The following is an 18,149-nucleotide window of genomic DNA, read 5'->3' as shown; positions in this document are numbered from 1 at the left end:
AAGAATAATTGCAAACTAGGGAACAGAGGATTATCTTCAGCAAACCTAAAAGATGTTTTGCCAAAAGACGTTCAAAAAATTTATATAATAAGGGAGGTATGGAAATTGGGCGGTAATCAGTTGAACTTGAGCTACGACAAACACATTTACATAATGGAGTAACATTATCAATTCTCCAACAAGTGCTAAAAGCTCCTCTTCTTGCTAAATTGTACAAAATAACATAACTTTGGACCTAAGAAATCTGCAGTCTCTATAAAAACACAAAGGGAATACTATTTGGGCCTATACCTTCATAAGCATCAAGATCCATTAAAAGAGCTTTAATTTCACAAGATAAAAGCTAAACTAGTTAGTTTAACCTTAGGAAAACAGGAATAAGGAAGAGTTTCTCATTACTCTGCTTGCTGTCAAACACATCAGCCAAAAGGGTTACCTTTACTTTTGACAGTTGAGTGACAGAGCCTTCTGGTTTAAGTAAAGGAGGAACTGTTGCATCTACACCAAAGAGTGCAGATTTAAGTCTAGTCCATCACTTATGTTCTTGGGTTGTATCAGAAGGGGTTTCTTTTCTGGTTAAATTGTATTCCTTTTCAATTGAAGCATACAACTCTGAGAAAAAGTTCCAAGTTGAGTATAGTTATTCAAAGTCAAATCTGATCTGTTACCTTTCCAAAGATGATAGGCCTCCTGCTTCTCCAAATAAGCACATTTACAATCATCATTGAACCATGTTTTGCCCTTCGCTCGGTACCTTTGACCACAAGAAGGGATACCCCTGTCAATTATGTTGACTAGATTCTCATTCAAAGGGACAATAGGATCAACACTACTATACAATTGTGACTAGTTCAAGCCCACACGATCACTCAAAATCCCATTCCAGTCTGCTTGAGATGATATATAAATCTTACATGAGTAATGATACATCAAGGACAGCCTGCTCAGTCTTCACTACTAATGAAATCAAGGCTTGATCAGATGTCCCAAGTGAGATCCAACCGTACTTGTTATAATGCCAGGGGAGTCTGTGTATATGAGGTCTAAGCAGTTACCAGACCTGTGAGTAGCTTCACTTGTGATTTGCTCACAGCGTCATTCAGAGGCAAAGACTAAAACTCTTAAGCCATGTCGATTGGTAAGAGGAACAGAATTTAACATCTGTCCATGGTAAGCATTGAAATCACCAACAAAGACAAAAGAGGCCTTTCTATTATCTAATTGTATATTAGTCATAATGGTAAGAAGACACTCAAAGAATCAACAATGTCTGTATTCCATTAGATCAAACACAAATAGAAGTTGTTATGCCTGCCTCAAACTTTTATTACCTGAATCTCATGACATCCACTTTCATATCAGGAATTATGAAAAGCAGGGTACTTAGTCCTAACACACACCGCCATTCCCCTGGCCCTAGGAAATATTATTATTATTGCTTGCTAAGCTACATTCCTAGTTGAAAAGCATAAGGCTATAAGCCCAGAGGCCCCAACAGCGAAAATAGCCCTATGAGGAAATGTAACAAGGAAAAATAAAATATTTCAAGAACAGTAACATTAAAATAAATATTTCCTTTATAAACTATAAAAACTTTAGCAAAACAAGAAGAGAAATTAGATGAAATAGTGTGCCCGAGTGTACCCTCAAGTAAGAGAACTCTAACCCAAGAAAGTGGAAGACCATGGTACAAAGGCTATGGCACTATCCAAAACTAGATTTTGGAGTGTTCTCCTAGAAGAGCTGCTTACTATAACTAAAAGTCTCTTCTACTCTTGCCAAGAGGAAAGTAACCACTGAACAATTACAGTGCAGTAGTTAACCCTTGGGTGAAGAAGAATTGTTTGGTATCTCAGTGTTGTCAAGTGTGTGAGGACAGAGGAGAATCTGTAAAGAATAGGCCAGACTATTCGGTGTATGTGTAGGCAAAGGGAAAGTGAACCGTAACCAGACAAAAGGATTCAATGAAGTACTGTCTAGCCAGTCAAAGGACCCCATAACTCTCTAGCGGTAGTATTTCAACGGGTGGTTAGTGCCCTGGCCAACCTACTACCAAGGCCGTCCCAAGTGAAGGCCGTGTCATTTGGGGGGTAAGAACGGTCCCACGTGGTACGAGTAGTGCTTTCACAAAGCTACTATAGGCTGTGAGTAAAGGGGTAGCGCTCGATTTCTTCACAGTTTTCTGCTGTTATTCCAGAAAATTTGACTATTTTGGAATCCAGGCTAATCCCTTTTATGTGCTGTGTACCAAACTGCAAAGGGAATTACCGAAGTGGACCGAAAGTGAGTGTATTTTCCTTTCCAAATGCAGATGAAGAAAAAGCCTAGTTATTGCACGCCAGCAATGGAGCCCGATATGTTCCTAACTATAATAGTAGGTGAAGTACTATATTCGTTGTAATAATTATAATTGCATTATATTGTTCATGTGGTATTGGACACAGAATAGCAGCCTCTTGTATAATGTTGAAAAAAATTACTAAACTGTTTACAAAATTACTTAGGCATTCACACACTTTATTTCCCTTGCTACTTACTTCATTCTCTTTTATTTCTTCTCTTTCAATTCTTGCTTCCTCATTCTTCGGTTGCTCTCTCTCTCTCTCTCTCTCTCTCTCTCTCTCTCTCTCTCTCTCTCTCTCTCTCTCTCTCTCTCTCTCTCTCTCTCTCTCTCTCTCTCTCTCTCTCTCATTTTTATAAAAATGCATTTTGCACTTTAATATTGCATTTAAACACTTTTCAGGTGTACCAGCTACACTTCAGGTCTAATTATATTGAATCAGAGACATCCTTCTTCGATAGGATAATTCGGAAGAAAGTCATAGCTAAGAGAATTGTAAACAATAATCGTGGAAAAATAATAATAAATCATCAAATATTTGAAGTAAAGAAAATGTACAGCAAGATCAGGTGATTGTGCAAAAGATGTTAAATTATTTTCAATTGCCAGAATTGTTTACTTCTTATTTATTTTTCAAAATTAAATTGTAAGAATCATTGTGTTTTTTTTTTCAGTATGCAAATGTAGGTTGGAATTAATGGGTCCTGAAGTTAGACTGCTGCCACGGGAAAGTCTTATTTTAATTTTATTACTTTTTTCTCTGTCTAATTTTTCTTAGCTCGATTATTCAAAGTCGTCTCCTTTTGGTGTGTGTAATCTAATTTTTTATGAGGGTTATCAGCTGTAGATTGTAAAGAGAAACAAAGTGTGTGCTTGAGAGAAAGAAGGATTGTGGATGTCACAACCAAACTCCTTCCTTATCCGTCTCCATATCAAACGACCTACCAATGCTGACTTTTTCCCCACTGACCAGGCCTGTATTCGAGATGGCCTTGCTACTACCCTGTTTCAAAATTATTGGCTTCTTGAAACCAGTTATAAGGAGTTCAGATGAGTGCCTCTTATTAGAAACCGAAGTTTCTGAGCACAAAAGAATTTCATACTGTTTGGACGCAACTGTAAGGCCTTGAATATTTGCATGACGACCATGATTATTGCAGTATAGTGTACGACATTGACGAAATCTAGATGTACTAGTCCCAGTTTTCACTTAATGCCTCCAGACAGCATAAAAATTAATTGTAATAAAAAAGATACATCATACTTGAAAACTCTGAAGGTATCGCACCAGTGGAGTCTCTAGCATCCCGACCTATGGAAGTCTGCCTCGTTCCAAGCATGCTCAGCCGGCAGAGGGAGGGCAAAATCCGAGGATCATTCCTTCTATTCACGGTGGACTCCTTTCCCGTTCGCGGGTTCAGTCCTTCCTGGAATGACCTCTGCCACGTGGGGCTAAGAGGAGGTTATTGCACTAGCCCTTGCCTTTCTCTAGTCCCTCGGAGCATGGTTCTTCAGTCAAAGCGTAAGGATGAGGTAGCTCGTAGGCCGCGTACAGCCACCATACCATGCCGGTGAGTTCGACTTCTAGGAATCATCCGTCTTCACTCACCCAGCAGACTTGTCTCGCCTAGCAGACTCATCTCGTCCTCTCTCCTCGACTCGCACAGTTCCTGCTTCAGATCTTCACAGGAGCGCTCGTCACACTCCCGAGGGAGTCTTGACGATCAGCGCAGCATCATCAATTTTGCGTGAGCGATCTTCTCGTGATCAGAGAGATCTCAGCGACAACGACCAGTGCTCTCCTCCTCTAGCTTGCAACGCCGACAGCAGAGACAACCGACACGATTTGGAGTGATTGCCCAAACATCGTTCGAGATGACACTACTAACCAGCTTGTCACCAACGTCCAGTTTGCAACCAGGTACCAGCTTGTGACCAACGTCCAGTTTGCAACCAGGTTCCAGCTTGCGACCAGGCTCCAGCACGCAACTGCGCTTCACCTTGTGACATCTCCTCTACTTGTGATCTCCCGTTAGATAGTGACCACGCTACAACTCACGATCGTGATAGCGCTTCCGCTCACTTTGTTACTTCTGGTCGTAACTACACTTCAGCTTCAGCTTGTGACCAGCCAGCAGCGTTTCATCCCGCAACCATGGAGCATCACACTGTAGGGCTTTGCAGACTGTGGCCAGATGTAGCACGCAGACTGCCTAGTGTCCGAATGCCAACCACACCAACGTTCAGTACACAAAAATAAAATAAAATGAAATGCTCTGAGATCTGGGCAAAAGGTAAACGATCAAGAATGAACCGGGCACTGGGCACCACCCCTTGATTTTAAACTATGGAGGGGGACCCAGCTAAAACTATACAGTAATTGCCTAATATTATTCTAGAGTTGTACCGTCTCACTTATGCAGGCATGCACGGAGGCCTATATAAATAGCAGCAGCAGCATTAGGAGAGGAAAAGGAATAATGTCATTACTTAGTGACAGGCTGGAATGTAAAACACCCTCTGGGAGGAAATGATGGAAAAAAAGATTAAAAAAAAAAAGAATATTTATTTTGAGAGAGGAAAAAATAGATACAGTGATGAGAAAATACAGGTCTTCAATATTGAATGAACTTTGAACAGTAATAGCTAGACTAAAACTGAAAGAGAAAAAAAACTATCCGCCCACATTGGGTACTCCCTTACCAATAACATACTGTACTCAGAACCAGGGATAATTTAAAGATGATAACCCACAGTATATGAAAATGGAAGCTACTGGACAGTATTAAAATGCAGTTACAACCGGTTATCCTATAATAGAATAAACAATGTGGATGATTCTGAATGCAGCTTTTAACTGAGCTGCGGGCTAAAGAACAATGGGGGTACTAGTTCTTTTCTTACAGAGTTGATAAACATACCCTAATTTTTTCAGTGTTGTTTATGCTATGAAATAGGAACAACTACGTTTCCAAAATGATCCATAAATTTTGGGACACACTAAATACTTCAGCTAAATACAGTATAGTTTAGAGTACTGTATAGTATTTGTTGTAAATTTATTCACCAGACAAAAAGATGGGAAGACTGAGACACGGGTTGTTAACCCAAGCTAATGGCACCACATCAGACATGTAGGTGTGGGTACGTTCACACCTAGACGTTCATGAGTTAGGCAATCACAATCACGAGCTCAATGCTCATGATCACGATCATGAGCTAGATGCTCACAATCACAAGCTATGCACTCACGATCACAAGCTAGATGCTCACAATCACAAACTAGATGCTAACGCTCACGCTCAAGAGCAAGATGCTCACGCTCTTGTGGGAAACGCTCATGCTCTCGTGGGAGACGCTCACGCTCTCGTGCGAGACACTAACGCTCTCATGCAAGGCGCTCGGGGGAGATACGATCTGGCATGAGACGCTCACGACATATAGCGAGGCGCTCATGATCATGATTATAATCACAAGCGAGAAGATGCCGATCGTCACCATTTTGACTGCTGATTCTAGTTCAGCGATCGTCAGATCACTGATCATAATTGCGTCGATCATTTAACACCTGATCACCGATAGCTAGCTTAGTTGGCCAATTGCCAACGCCGATCGCCGTCAATTGCCAATAGTCAACCACTGGAAGGTCACTGATCACCGATCCCCAATCACTGATCTTCAAGGTTCCATATCCGATCCCCGAGTACCTACCTACAGCTCTGCTCACCAGCTCATATAGCATCAGTTCAAAGCTCGTTGATAGCTGTGCCGACCGCTGACCTGCTTCCAGGTCACCAGTGATCCGATTTGGTAGATCTCGGATTTACGAGGTCTCCAATTTGTCAGCTGCTAATCGCTGTTTTTCAACGGCTAGACGATCTCCGATTACTTATTAATAGCGCCATTCCCTGTTTTAATGTTTGACAGCTAGTCGTTCGTTGTCTCACATGACGGTAGCTCATCGTTCACTTACTTGCCGTTTGCTTGCTTGACGTTCACGGGTCAGAGGCTAGTGATCATTAATAAGACTGCTCCACTCTAGGCTTCTAAATCAGCAACCACTTCCATGAGAGGGAGCTAATTAAGAGAGCACTCTCTCCTGGATGGCATAGATTGTATCTCCTTGCTCTTGGGCTTACAGTACACTGCTTAGGTAGACCTGGCAGTTGGTGGAGTTTTAACACAGTTTTTCCTTCTGGAAACCTAAAACAACACTCTTCTTCGACACACTCACGGGAGTTCATCCCTCATGAACGTACGTGTTTTCACTTACACTTTGTTCATACTACAGTAAGGCTTACGAGCAAATTGCCTCAGAAACCAGGTTGTTGCATCGGTTGCTACCTTTTCTCTAGTTGTCCCGCTTAGTATAAGGCTACTCACGCTAGTTAGGCAGTCTCCTGAAGCAAATCGGATCTCGGATGTGGTAAGGATTGCAGATCCCTTAAATATATTGTTCCCCCTCCATTGGGAGACACAACCACATGGGGTTGCCGCCATTCTCTCCAGAGAATTAAAATCAGCGCTGTCTATGTGACAGCTATAGCAATTTACGTGTTACGATTCGGGTCGACCCTAGATTGGTGACCGACGAGAATAAAAGAGGTTGTCGGAATTTAGTTTTCTCCTAATCTCCGTTGGCCATTTTGCCCTCGGACCTCAGTGGGAACACATTCAACCTGTTGAGGGGAAACCTTTTTTTGCCTACAATTCATGAAACTCAGTCTTGTTAATGAAGTCGGCCGATGACTCTCCCGTAACTAGAGCTCTTCCTTAAGTGGTTGGGAAAGAATATATTCCTTCCTCATGGGAGAACCACTCCCACGAGCTCGAAATAATGGCCACGTCTCTTTCACCAAGGAAAGAGAGTCCGTATTCTAGCTACAAAAGGTCCTCTCTTGCATCTTCCATCCTTCAGGAAATGGGAAGTAGTCTCTCTCTTCTTCCTCATGATTGGAACATCCGATTTCATAGGAAGACGCGGTATGCCACGATACCGCCGAGCTTCGTCTCTCAGAAGTCTCCACTTTTAGTCTCTCTTCGTGAGACGAGCTTAACCTTCAAACCTTGTCATGTGAAGGAAGGTTTTGCGATCAATCAGAGTTATCCCATAATTTCCTGTACAGGACCGGCCCTTGGCTGAAACACCTCAGACTGTTGACTGATCCTAAATGTCTCAAACTCCTGTAAGACATCTTCAGTTTACCTCGATCGGAAAATTGGAGTAATCGAAGGAGACACGAAAATCATATCCAATACGGGTCTCTGTAGAAATTTGTAGAAACTTCCGCTGGTTCGACAAGGCCGTATCAGTCCCCGTCGAATGCGACTTAAGGACTAGCTGGGTCCCAGGTTCTTCAGCGCTAGGGATCGTCCTTCCCTTGGCTCTCTACAAGACCTGAGCAAGAAACAGTCCTGGTAAAAAGGCTGCCAGACGAAAATCTCTCCCTGGGAGCCGATCTTCTTGTTCTTTCTGGATTTGACGCTTCCTATAGAGGCATCAAAGAAAACGGGGGAGGCCACATATAGAACCACACATCCTTAGGACTAGGATCAGAGCACGGATGATATTGTCTCTTAATCTCCTAGTAGGCATCCTTTTCCCTCGGGAAAGTACCTGCTCCTACGTGGTCTCTCCTTCGGGATTTTTGTACAGGAGTTTGGATTTTATAGAATCCACCCCTTGTGCAGGAGTCTTTCTTCCTACAGCCTCTGTTTTAGAGGTCTTCCTTCGGGAAGCGGAATGAATATCAGTGACAGACATTGATCATCTTTCTGCGGGAGAAGGACTGCGGGCACCGGTTGGATTCCCTTTGCGAGCAATTTCTCCGAGAAAAGAATAGATGGCTTCTCCCCACTTCCGTGCAAACTTATAGTCGGACTGGTCTCATTAAGAGAGACTACTAGTGCTTTGGTCTCGCCTTGTCGGCAAGACTCATCTTGCCGGGGAGACAGGTCACATCCAGTGGCATGTCTATGACTTCGGAGAACTCATTACAATTTCCTTTACGAGTAGATGCTCCATGGCGAGGGTTGAGTGAAATCTGTTTTCACTTCTTGAGGGTGCTATTCCAGTTATGCACTCAAAATTGCCATCGAAGGAAATCATGCTCTTAGGCTTAGGCAATGGAAGACCTTTGCTCGTCAATCGAGCATCGCCTCCATTCATTGCTGTCTGCAGAGTTTGAACTAATTTACCCGTAGTGGGGTAATACAGCCCTGTATGGGACGAGAGGCTTCCCTCGGTTCCGGGGTTCCTTCCTCAAGGACCTAGGACACCTAAAAGAGCAGATCTTCTGATCTCGAAGACAGGTCTCTCCCAGTGTGGCCCTCAACCAAAATAAAGACGTACCCTATGGACCTCCTTCAACGTCTCTCGCTCACAGCAGAAAACCAAGTAACATCCAGTTTTGTTCTGGACAGCTTGAACCTCAGGTTCAAGCCCTCTAACCGGAAACCTGCCACTTTGTAATCAAGGCTGTTACATCAGTAATTACTTGGGTACAAGCCTTGTGGAGGATCATTATCTAGCCCCAAATGTACAGCACGTTACGCCAACCCTGGATGGCTCAAGAGAGTGCATCAGACTCACATTAATGACTGGGACCCACTGGCCCATACACCTGTCATTGATTCTTCCTTTTCATGCCAGTGATTATATTGAGGCCATACCTCAGGAAAATAAATAAAAGAGCTTGCTCCTTAGGTTCAGCATGCTTTGATAACCCTAGGAAGGTCCAAAGAGGCTTATAAGGATCTCGTTCATGACTGGGATACAGGTCATATGCTTGCCACAGAATCCCTCTCCCTCTCCTCATAGAGGTGACCCAGAGCTCATAACGTTTTAGGGCAGAATCCGTCCATAACGTTTAGAAGCAGTTACTTTGTGACACAGAACATGCAATCGGTAGGGTGAAAGCGTGTCTGATCTTCACCTCACCCTACCTGCAAGACGTGACCCACAGAAGACCCGATACGGTTTCTCTATCGCTCCTGTGGAAGTGACACAACAAGTGGTTTAAGAATGCCTTGGGCTCTTTCTTTGCACAAGTAGCAGAAGGTTTAGGGCATTGGTTACCTGGTGTAAGGCTGGGATGAATGGAAGTATGTCTGGCTCTTACTTTCATCATCTTCCTCTCTTTTTGGGGGAACAGTGCCATGGGTCTCTTTGCAAGCGGGTTGTACACGTCCCCAACATCTCCTGCAAGGTAGGCCTTGGGACACATCTATTTATGTGTAGGGATCTTATTTGAACTAGGAACATTCTTACCTAGACATTCATATATCTCTCACAACTATACATTTGGAGGTAATTTGTATCTTTCCCTAACTAATATAAACCTGTCGTTATTTATATAAATTGGCCCGCCATCACATGTCTCCCCCCCCCCCCCCCCCCCGTAAGTCCTGCCTGCAATCAAAAAGTGATGTACCTCACAACTGTGAGAGTATATATAGGCAGTTGGGTAATCCCCATCCACCGCCTTCCTAACCACTTCACTCACATTTCAAATCTAATGGCTGCCTTCCAGCTCTGCTGAAAGTATATCAGCATGAATAACTACAGGTTTGTATTAGTTAAGGAACAATACAGTTATACTATTGTCTTACTTTTCCATTATGTATATACTGTAATGATTTCCTTATAGAAAAAAAAAACGTGTTTTTGCATTCAAAGAAGAAATAAATATGCATGTTAATACTTTACAGTATTTGCTAATTTATGATTTTTTATTAAATTATGCAGTATTCTTTTTGAGAACTACTTTACCAGCTCCATGTTGATTTACTGACAGAATTTTTTTTTTACTAAAAAATCCTAATTATTTAGTTGCTAAATTTTGAAACAGTTAGATTTAAAAATTAAAAAGTTAACCTAATACAAAAAGGTAACAATTATATAGTTTGCAACATTTTTATTAGTCAATCAAGTAACAAAAATAAATAATTACAAAATGGTAATGGCTAGTATTTTATTCAAGTCATCCTCCATCAAATCCCTATATATCTTCATTATCTTTACTCTATCCAATAAAATGAGGAGGTCAAATGAGTGAGTTCTGTAATTTCATACATTTTTATTACCCTTGCATGTCCCTGGCATTTGTAGGTAGTAGGTTGGCCAGGGCACCAGCCCGCCATTAAGATACTACCGCCAGAGAGTTATTGGTCCTTTGATTGGCCAGACAGTACTACATAGGATCCCTCTGGTTACAGCTCTTTTTGTGTTTGCCTATGCATACAACGAATAGTCTGGCCTATTCTTAACACATTCTCCTCTGTCCTCTTACACCTGACGACACTGAGATTACCAAACAATTCTTCTTTGCTCAAAGGATTAACTACTGCAATGTAACTGTTCAGTGGCTACTTACCTCTTGGTAGGGGTAGAAGAGAGACTTTAGCTATGGTAAACAATTCTTTTAGGAAAAGGACATTCAAAATTAATCCATTGTTCTCTAATCTTGGGTAGTGCCATAGCCTCTGTACCATGGCCTTCCACTGTTTTGGATTAGAGTTGTCTTGCTTGGGGGTACACTTGGGCATGCCGTTATATCTTATTTCTCTTCCTCTTTTTTTATAGTTTATATGTGAAGGAACTAATTTAATGTTGCTACTGTTCTTGAAATATTTTATTTTGATTGCTTATTCTTCCATTGTAGTTTGTTTATTTCCTTGTTTCTTTTCATTACTGGGCTATTTTTTTCCCTGTTGGAGCCCTTGGGCTTATAGCATCTTGCTTTTCCTACTAGGGTTATAGGCTAGTAAGCTGAAAAATAATTATGAAAACACGTAGCTTACTACCAGGAATGAGAAATTTTATATAACATACAAACAACATTTTTTATTTACAAAAAAAACTTAAATTATAATAATAAATTGATTAATATAAACTAGATAACAATAATTATTAAAGTAAAGTTATTATGACATATGATTTGAAGTTTTTGATTCTTAGAGTATTTTCCGGGTTTGAATCAGCTTGTAAATAGGGATGAGTTATAAAATTATGACAATATAAATGTTTAACTACAACTGCAGGTATTGAATTTATTTAAAAAAGAAAAATATACCAATGCAAGATGTAAAGTTTAATGTATTCAATTTAAAAAACTACGAAATAATATTACTACCTGCTGTAAGTAAACTGGGGCTAATTAAAGAAAAAACCCACCAGACTACGTAAAACATATATCCAATCTTGATAACATATCCTGAAAAATGTGTTTTAGCCTTCAAATATCGATAAAATAAAATATAAATGTGTTACATTTATAACCAAGTAAATTGAAATATATCTAAATAAAGTTCTTACCAATAAATTAATAATTATAAAGTTTACCACAAGAAAGAGCAACAGCACAATAACTGAAAATAAAAACAAGAAAAGTACTTTCAGACACATAACTTGAAGATTTATTATAAACTATGAAATTATAGCAGGGAGGAAGGATTATTTATAATAAGGCAACATAAAGGCCTTGGAGATTGAGTACAGCTACCTTAAACATACTACCCTAATATATGCTTGGTAATCACCGTATCAATTCAGGCAGAAAGACTATGGAGATGGCCGAGGCAGAAGTAGGTCTTATAATTCATTACAATGACAAATGCCTGGGATCTGGATGACTTTAATTTAGCAATGCATACATTAAATACTTAAGAAAAACCAAGAATATGTTCTTCTTGGCTTTGAAGCTGAATCTCTTATGGTGTTGTCTCTATAATGGTCAGGTTCTGAATCTGCCCTCCTCTGTCGTTCTTCGACCATTTAAGTTTTGACAAACAAAAAAGCGGAGAATTTAGTTAAATGGTCCAACAGCCTTTAACAGCCACAGGAAGGACACTTCTGGGTACCAAGCATTCCTGCTGCCATAAGAATATTTACAGTAAAAATGAAAATGAAAATAGTCATATGTAATTAAATACTTATGATGCAAATTTATATTCAGCATACCTAGCTTGTAATAATGATAATGATAATTTGTCTTGATAGTTTCATAAAAATCGATATCTTGTTTGTGGATTTTTACCTACTCATTTTGCTAGTCATGCATGAAGATATAATATATGAATTCAAAGCTCATGTTTTGCCCTAATTTAACGACAAAAGAGGAGACTCACTTTTAACTCTTAAGAGATACTTCAGTTTAGTTTTTAGAAGAGTACCATTCATATGTAAGGAATATAGGTCTTCAGTGTTAGATATATGGGTACTTTGAAACCGGCTTCACTTTGAATGCATTTTTTTTATTTACTGCCTTAGCACAATGTTGTAACTTTCAGTATACAGTACTTTCATGTTGTTGGTAAATGTAATCTTTGTTTTTTTTCCTGTACTACAGCTATTACCGACAATGCAAATAAGGACTTAGTCCATATCTGTGCATAAGTGACTGTATTTTCTGTTACAATATATAAATTCCTATGATTTATTATAGTGTAAAATACAAATGTAGTTGTAAGAAATACAAATAGTTCTTATCTGGACAAAATCATATAAATCTAGCAATACTTCTTTATTACGCTGATTTGATTATTATGATGGAATATTGAAAAGCTGCTGTGAGCATTCTTAAAGAAAGGGAACAGCTTTTGTTTTTAATTTTTATTTAATTTTATCCTTCATATAGGTATCTGTAATGGATTGCAGATCTTTACAGTATTTTCATTTTATAAATCTTCAGTATTTCTTTTTAGATTTCCTCCCAAGTTTTGTTTATACAAGTACTGTATGTATTCTACATGACTAATCCATCTGGTATATTTTCAGAAAAAGTTTGAGGGTACAAGAGTATCTGTGGAAACATTCCTTGCATGGAAAGCAAAATATGATGCTGAAATAGCAGCCTTACGGTCTGAAGACAAAGATGATGAAAAAAATAAAAAACTAACTGGCCGAGAACTTTTCATGAGAGATAAGACATTAAATGAGTCTGACTTGAGTTTCTTGGGTGAAGGTAAGTTTTGGTATATGTTGCACTATGCATATATCCTACTGTACTTTAAATACATGTATATCTTATTGTGGTATAGTTATCATTATGTAATATAACACATTCAAGTGCTATTGCCACTGTTTGAATTTTTTCTGGTACATTCTCCTTGTATGAATATATTTTTTTCATTTTGTGAGTGACATTGTACTGGAAGTTAAATATGAACGTGGTCATACAAAGTACAGGGCTATTCTATAAAATTTATATTTCAAATGTTCCCTGGTCTCCCTTCACATTTAACTTTCTAGCCTCAATTGCTTCATTTCAATATATTTATTGAAAGGTAAGGGAATGAATTTTCATAAACATGGATAGTTTTTACACTGCATAAAACTAGAATAAAGTGAAACCGAATGACATGCATTTTCACGAGTGAAACGGGAATGCCTGTTATATCAGTGCAAAGAAAAACTTTTTCTACCAAACTATGTACCTATTGTTGGATTCAAGGTTAACAAATTGGTAGCTTTTAACTCACTGAGATTCTAATGACATTCGCAGTTATGTAAATTTTCAACCATTAATAATCTGTTAACTGGAAATTACATGCTTAGAAAATCTTAACCCCTTCTACATAATAACGGACATTTCATGTCTAAAAATGCCAGGTACAAGAATAAAGTATATACATGATATGTTATTTACGAATGTAAACTGTATTTAAGTTAAAATCATTAGTACTGTATATCCTCCCAAAGATTACAACACATGGTTGTATTTCACCCATAAGGGATTTTTTTTTTACTGAAAAAGCTCCTTTCCTTGATTTTAGTCCTCCCTACTTCTTTCCTCACCATACCAATTAAGATTTTGTGATTATGTAAAGGTTATGGGGTTTTATGTTACCATAAATAATTACACCACTCTGTAGTTAATGGAAACATTCTCAATGTGAAGCATTACTCCCTCCTCTGATACACCACAGCTCAGAGATGTATCTATGTCTACTTCTCATCCCACTCCAAGTGAGATACTTGGGATTATGGTTTTTATTTGTGATTATGAGGGTTATTTTAACCAGTGTAAGCATTCTCTATGTGAGATGTAGCTGTTTATGGTTCTTCCCCCCAGCTATTCCCCTCACCTACCCACTCATGTTGTTAACTTTCTATAAATGCATGTAATCAAGAAAAATATCTAAAATCCCCTAAAATCATCTCTATATTATCAATAGTTACCTGAAAAAAACTGTCCCTTATTTTGTTAGGAATTTCCAGTTTCCACCTTCAAACACTTGCATTTCACAGATCTTGGGAAATCTCTTCAATATCAGAAACACTCTTCTAATTTGTAACGCTGATAACAGTAGTCACGATGATGACAAGACTGAGAACATTATCCAACTCACACTAAAAAAATTATCAGTGTCTCATCCTCTCTCCCTGCTATTTAACCAGCTCATCCCTATTCAAAATGTTAAGGCCTAAACCATCACAGTAACTATTACTTAATCCACCATATCGATTACATCTATGTCATTACTTTTGACACCTACATCATCACCTTGGGAAACACTATCAACATCAATAGAGTCAGTCTTCTCAGCCATCCTCATGCTAGATCATCTTCACTGCCTCTATCACACATGCTCAAATTTAAAAAACAAACTATGACCGTAATCTATATCTGTATCTAAACCTAACCTAGTTGCTACCATTTCAGGCACTGAAACCTCACTTAAAATAGGATTTACACATTTGGATGTAGTTGAATCATTACTGACAATAATGGCAACGCAGTCAATGGGCAAATGGTCTACATCTGCTAGTTATACATCTTTTGACTCTCCCTGATTTAAGTTCATCTGCAACAAAGGACAAACAACGCAATTGTCCGGCAACCCACCTAATACTGTATAAATTTTTCTTTCATACTGATTACTGCCCTTGTTGGCGCACACTCTCTCCTAATGAGGGAAACGGCCACTCCGGTGTCCTTAAGCAAGACAACTTCTCTTGAATCCCCTCCTTCAAGAGAAGAAACCATACCTACAGACACAAAGGCTTCATAGAATTTCCTAGTTTCTTTCATAATATCATTCGTGATTGATGAAAGATTAACTAGACACACATTCTTCCCTTCTGGTATAAAATTTCTTGCGTGATACCCTTTCTTATTACAGCAAAAACAAATTATCTTGAAACTACTAACTCCCCATTTGCTCTTACAAAATCTGGAAGTATGACCTGGTTTTTACATGCATAACAATAATAATAATTTTACCCTGTATTACTATTGCTAAAACTGCTCTAAATGTCACATCTAGGAAGGACTATTATTCTTTTTATTTTCTCTTAGCTTATGAGTGAGAATGTACTCATCTGCCAACCTTGCTGCATATGTGAAAGATTTTTCATGCCTGCCTTCTGTATATAATTTAATATCTGGGGATATTTTATCTGAAGTTTTCTAGCAAATCTAAGTTCTTAAGATCATCAAAATTATTAACTTCAGTGGAAGCTAACCAATCACAAAACGATCTTTCTAACTTCTTTCCGTACTCTACATATGTACTGCTCTCGTCCCTTCTCAAACCTCTAAATTTCTTACGGTACATGTCTTGTATGCACTAAGAAGTTTCTTTCACGATATCATAATCCTCCTTTTCATCCTTAGACATACAACTATACACAGAAAGTGCCGTACCTCTTAAGACTGGCTGTAAGTACAAACTCCACACGTTTTTTGGGCACTCTGTTCTGTTCATTAACTTTTCAAGATATGAAATATTTTGTTACATCCCCTTCATTAAATTTTGCCACGGATTTCAACACTGCACCCTTACCTGAATTATCAGAGTCATCGTTCAATGAAGAATTACTACCTCGTCTGCTACCTGGCAGACTGATATGAAAATTTTGCTTTAAACGAGCAATTTAACTTGTGTTTGCACTCTCTCATTTTCTTCTCGCTGTCTCTTGTTTTCTTCCTGCGGCTGCTTATTTTTGTCTTGGTCTTTCTCATTTTCTTCTCTTTCAGCTATTCTTTCTTTTCTCTCATACATTTCCTGTTCTCTCTTTAAAGCATACTCTCAAAGAACATCGCCATCTAGACCAAGAAGATTACCTGACTCAAATCTTTCATTATTACACTCATTCGCTTCTTTCGTTATTTGCCACTTCAATTGGTAGCATTGTCGAAAATCCTTGCAAGGTCACCAACTGTTATGGTTAAAATCGTTACAGATTCTTTCAATTTCTAAACTAAAATATTTTGACAACCACCATTGAAATGTGGGAAATGAATATAAAAAGAAACTCGCACAAATACAACAGGTTTATTCACAATCTTATTCATAAAGAAAATCAATGTTGCTTCTTCATTTGATTTAAGTGACAAATTAAATTAATGAAAATATTAATAGAAAAGAGGAACAGTCAGGAAGACAGTACAATATTGAAATGGGATGTTGAATAGTTTTCTGCAGCTGCTGAGATGATACTGGTACGGAGAATATCGCAGGAGGGCGGCTGACGGTCAGTTGAAACTGACAAAATTACTTTGGATTCAAAGACGTCACAGAATGGGGTGGCATCAAGATGGGACATCAAGTCTTCTCCAAGAATGCGGTCACAGTGTAAAATTAAGGCTAGGTTGCAAGTAGTGTCAGCTGCTGCTTGTCACAAGCAGGATTAGCTTCTTCCATTCGTCTCTTCTTTTCAGCCATAACATGATTGTGGAGATGGGCATTTGTCATCTGAAGGGAAGGTCTGAAACTGGGTCTGTCAGACCTCTGGTTTTCTCGTCCTTATCTCGTCAGGACATGGTTCCTATCTGGTTTAGACATGATTCCTCTCATCTTATCCCCTATCGTATCTCCCCTGGACAGTCTCTTTGTGAAGTTTATATACCCATGTATGGGTGGAGCTAATTGCGATGGACTGTTGTCATTTCCAAATACTGAGGGGGTTTTATAATTCTGCGTTCTGATTTGTTTCCTCAAAAACGCCCACTTTAGTCACACCATAGAAGTTTCTAGAACAAATTTCTGATGCAATCTGGACCTCGTTTTATGCCATAAAAAAAGCGTGGCATGTGTCGACCTATGATGACCTTTTTCATAAATAGGGATATCACTTGATGCTCAATTTATAAAAAAAAAAAAGCTGACTCCACTGATGAAGGCTATGACATCTTGGTCCAAACGACAAATTCCTTATCGCCGCAGGCACTCTTCATCGAGGCTTGGGTTTCCAAAATGCTAACGACAGCGAGATGATCACATCTTTAACCAAACACTACGTTAGTCGAATCTGGTATCCTTACTTACACTTATGGAATGAATACGTTTTTTTGTTTTAATATATTTCTTTAATATTATTGAATCTACCGATGACACCCACCCTCCTCCGTACATATAGTAGATTCAGATCAAAAGTAATGTAAATATATGCATGTGCAACCTTCTTGTTGTGGTTCTCAAGTACGCTGCCTAGTCATAAAATCTACTTTGAACCCTCGTTTTTATCTACTATTTCGAAGCTGTACTTCAGAGAATTAGTGCAAATGGATATTGGGTAAGTATTGGAGTAATAACTTTTGTAAAAATCAGATTATAGGACTTCATGCATTTGGATAATAGAAGGGAAGCAGAGCCGAGTCACAGAAGATTAGAAAGTATTATAGTAAGTTTCAATATGTTTATTAAAATGAATTGAAGTGAGAAGGGGAATGAATAAATATAGAGATTACAAAAATAAAAGGAACTAAAGTTTATGAGATTAGAGGAAAGGTGTTACAGTTGGAGGTGAAAGTGGAAGACCAGGATATGTAAGGGATGTTTGGATGAGAAAAGGGTTCTAAAG

General features: G+C 38.8%; 1 protein-coding gene across 1 annotated transcript in view; it reads left to right on the top strand.

Annotated features, from left to right (window-relative positions):
* The window catches only part of LOC137645747 (RWD domain-containing protein 1), a 384,609-nt gene that overhangs the window by 364,303 nt on the left and 2,157 nt on the right, over positions 1-18,149 (top strand). The window contains exon 4 of the mRNA XM_068378647.1: positions 13,119-13,305. Coding sequence (XP_068234748.1) covers positions 13,119-13,305 — 187 coding nt within the window. The remainder of the gene's footprint in view (positions 1-13,118; positions 13,306-18,149) is intronic.

This window comes from Palaemon carinicauda, chromosome 8, assembly GCF_036898095.1.
Source record: "Palaemon carinicauda isolate YSFRI2023 chromosome 8, ASM3689809v2, whole genome shotgun sequence".
NCBI lineage: Eukaryota > Metazoa > Arthropoda > Malacostraca > Decapoda > Palaemonidae > Palaemon > Palaemon carinicauda.
Note: the sequence above shows the minus strand (reverse complement) of the source record. Positions and strands in the feature narration are given on the sequence as shown.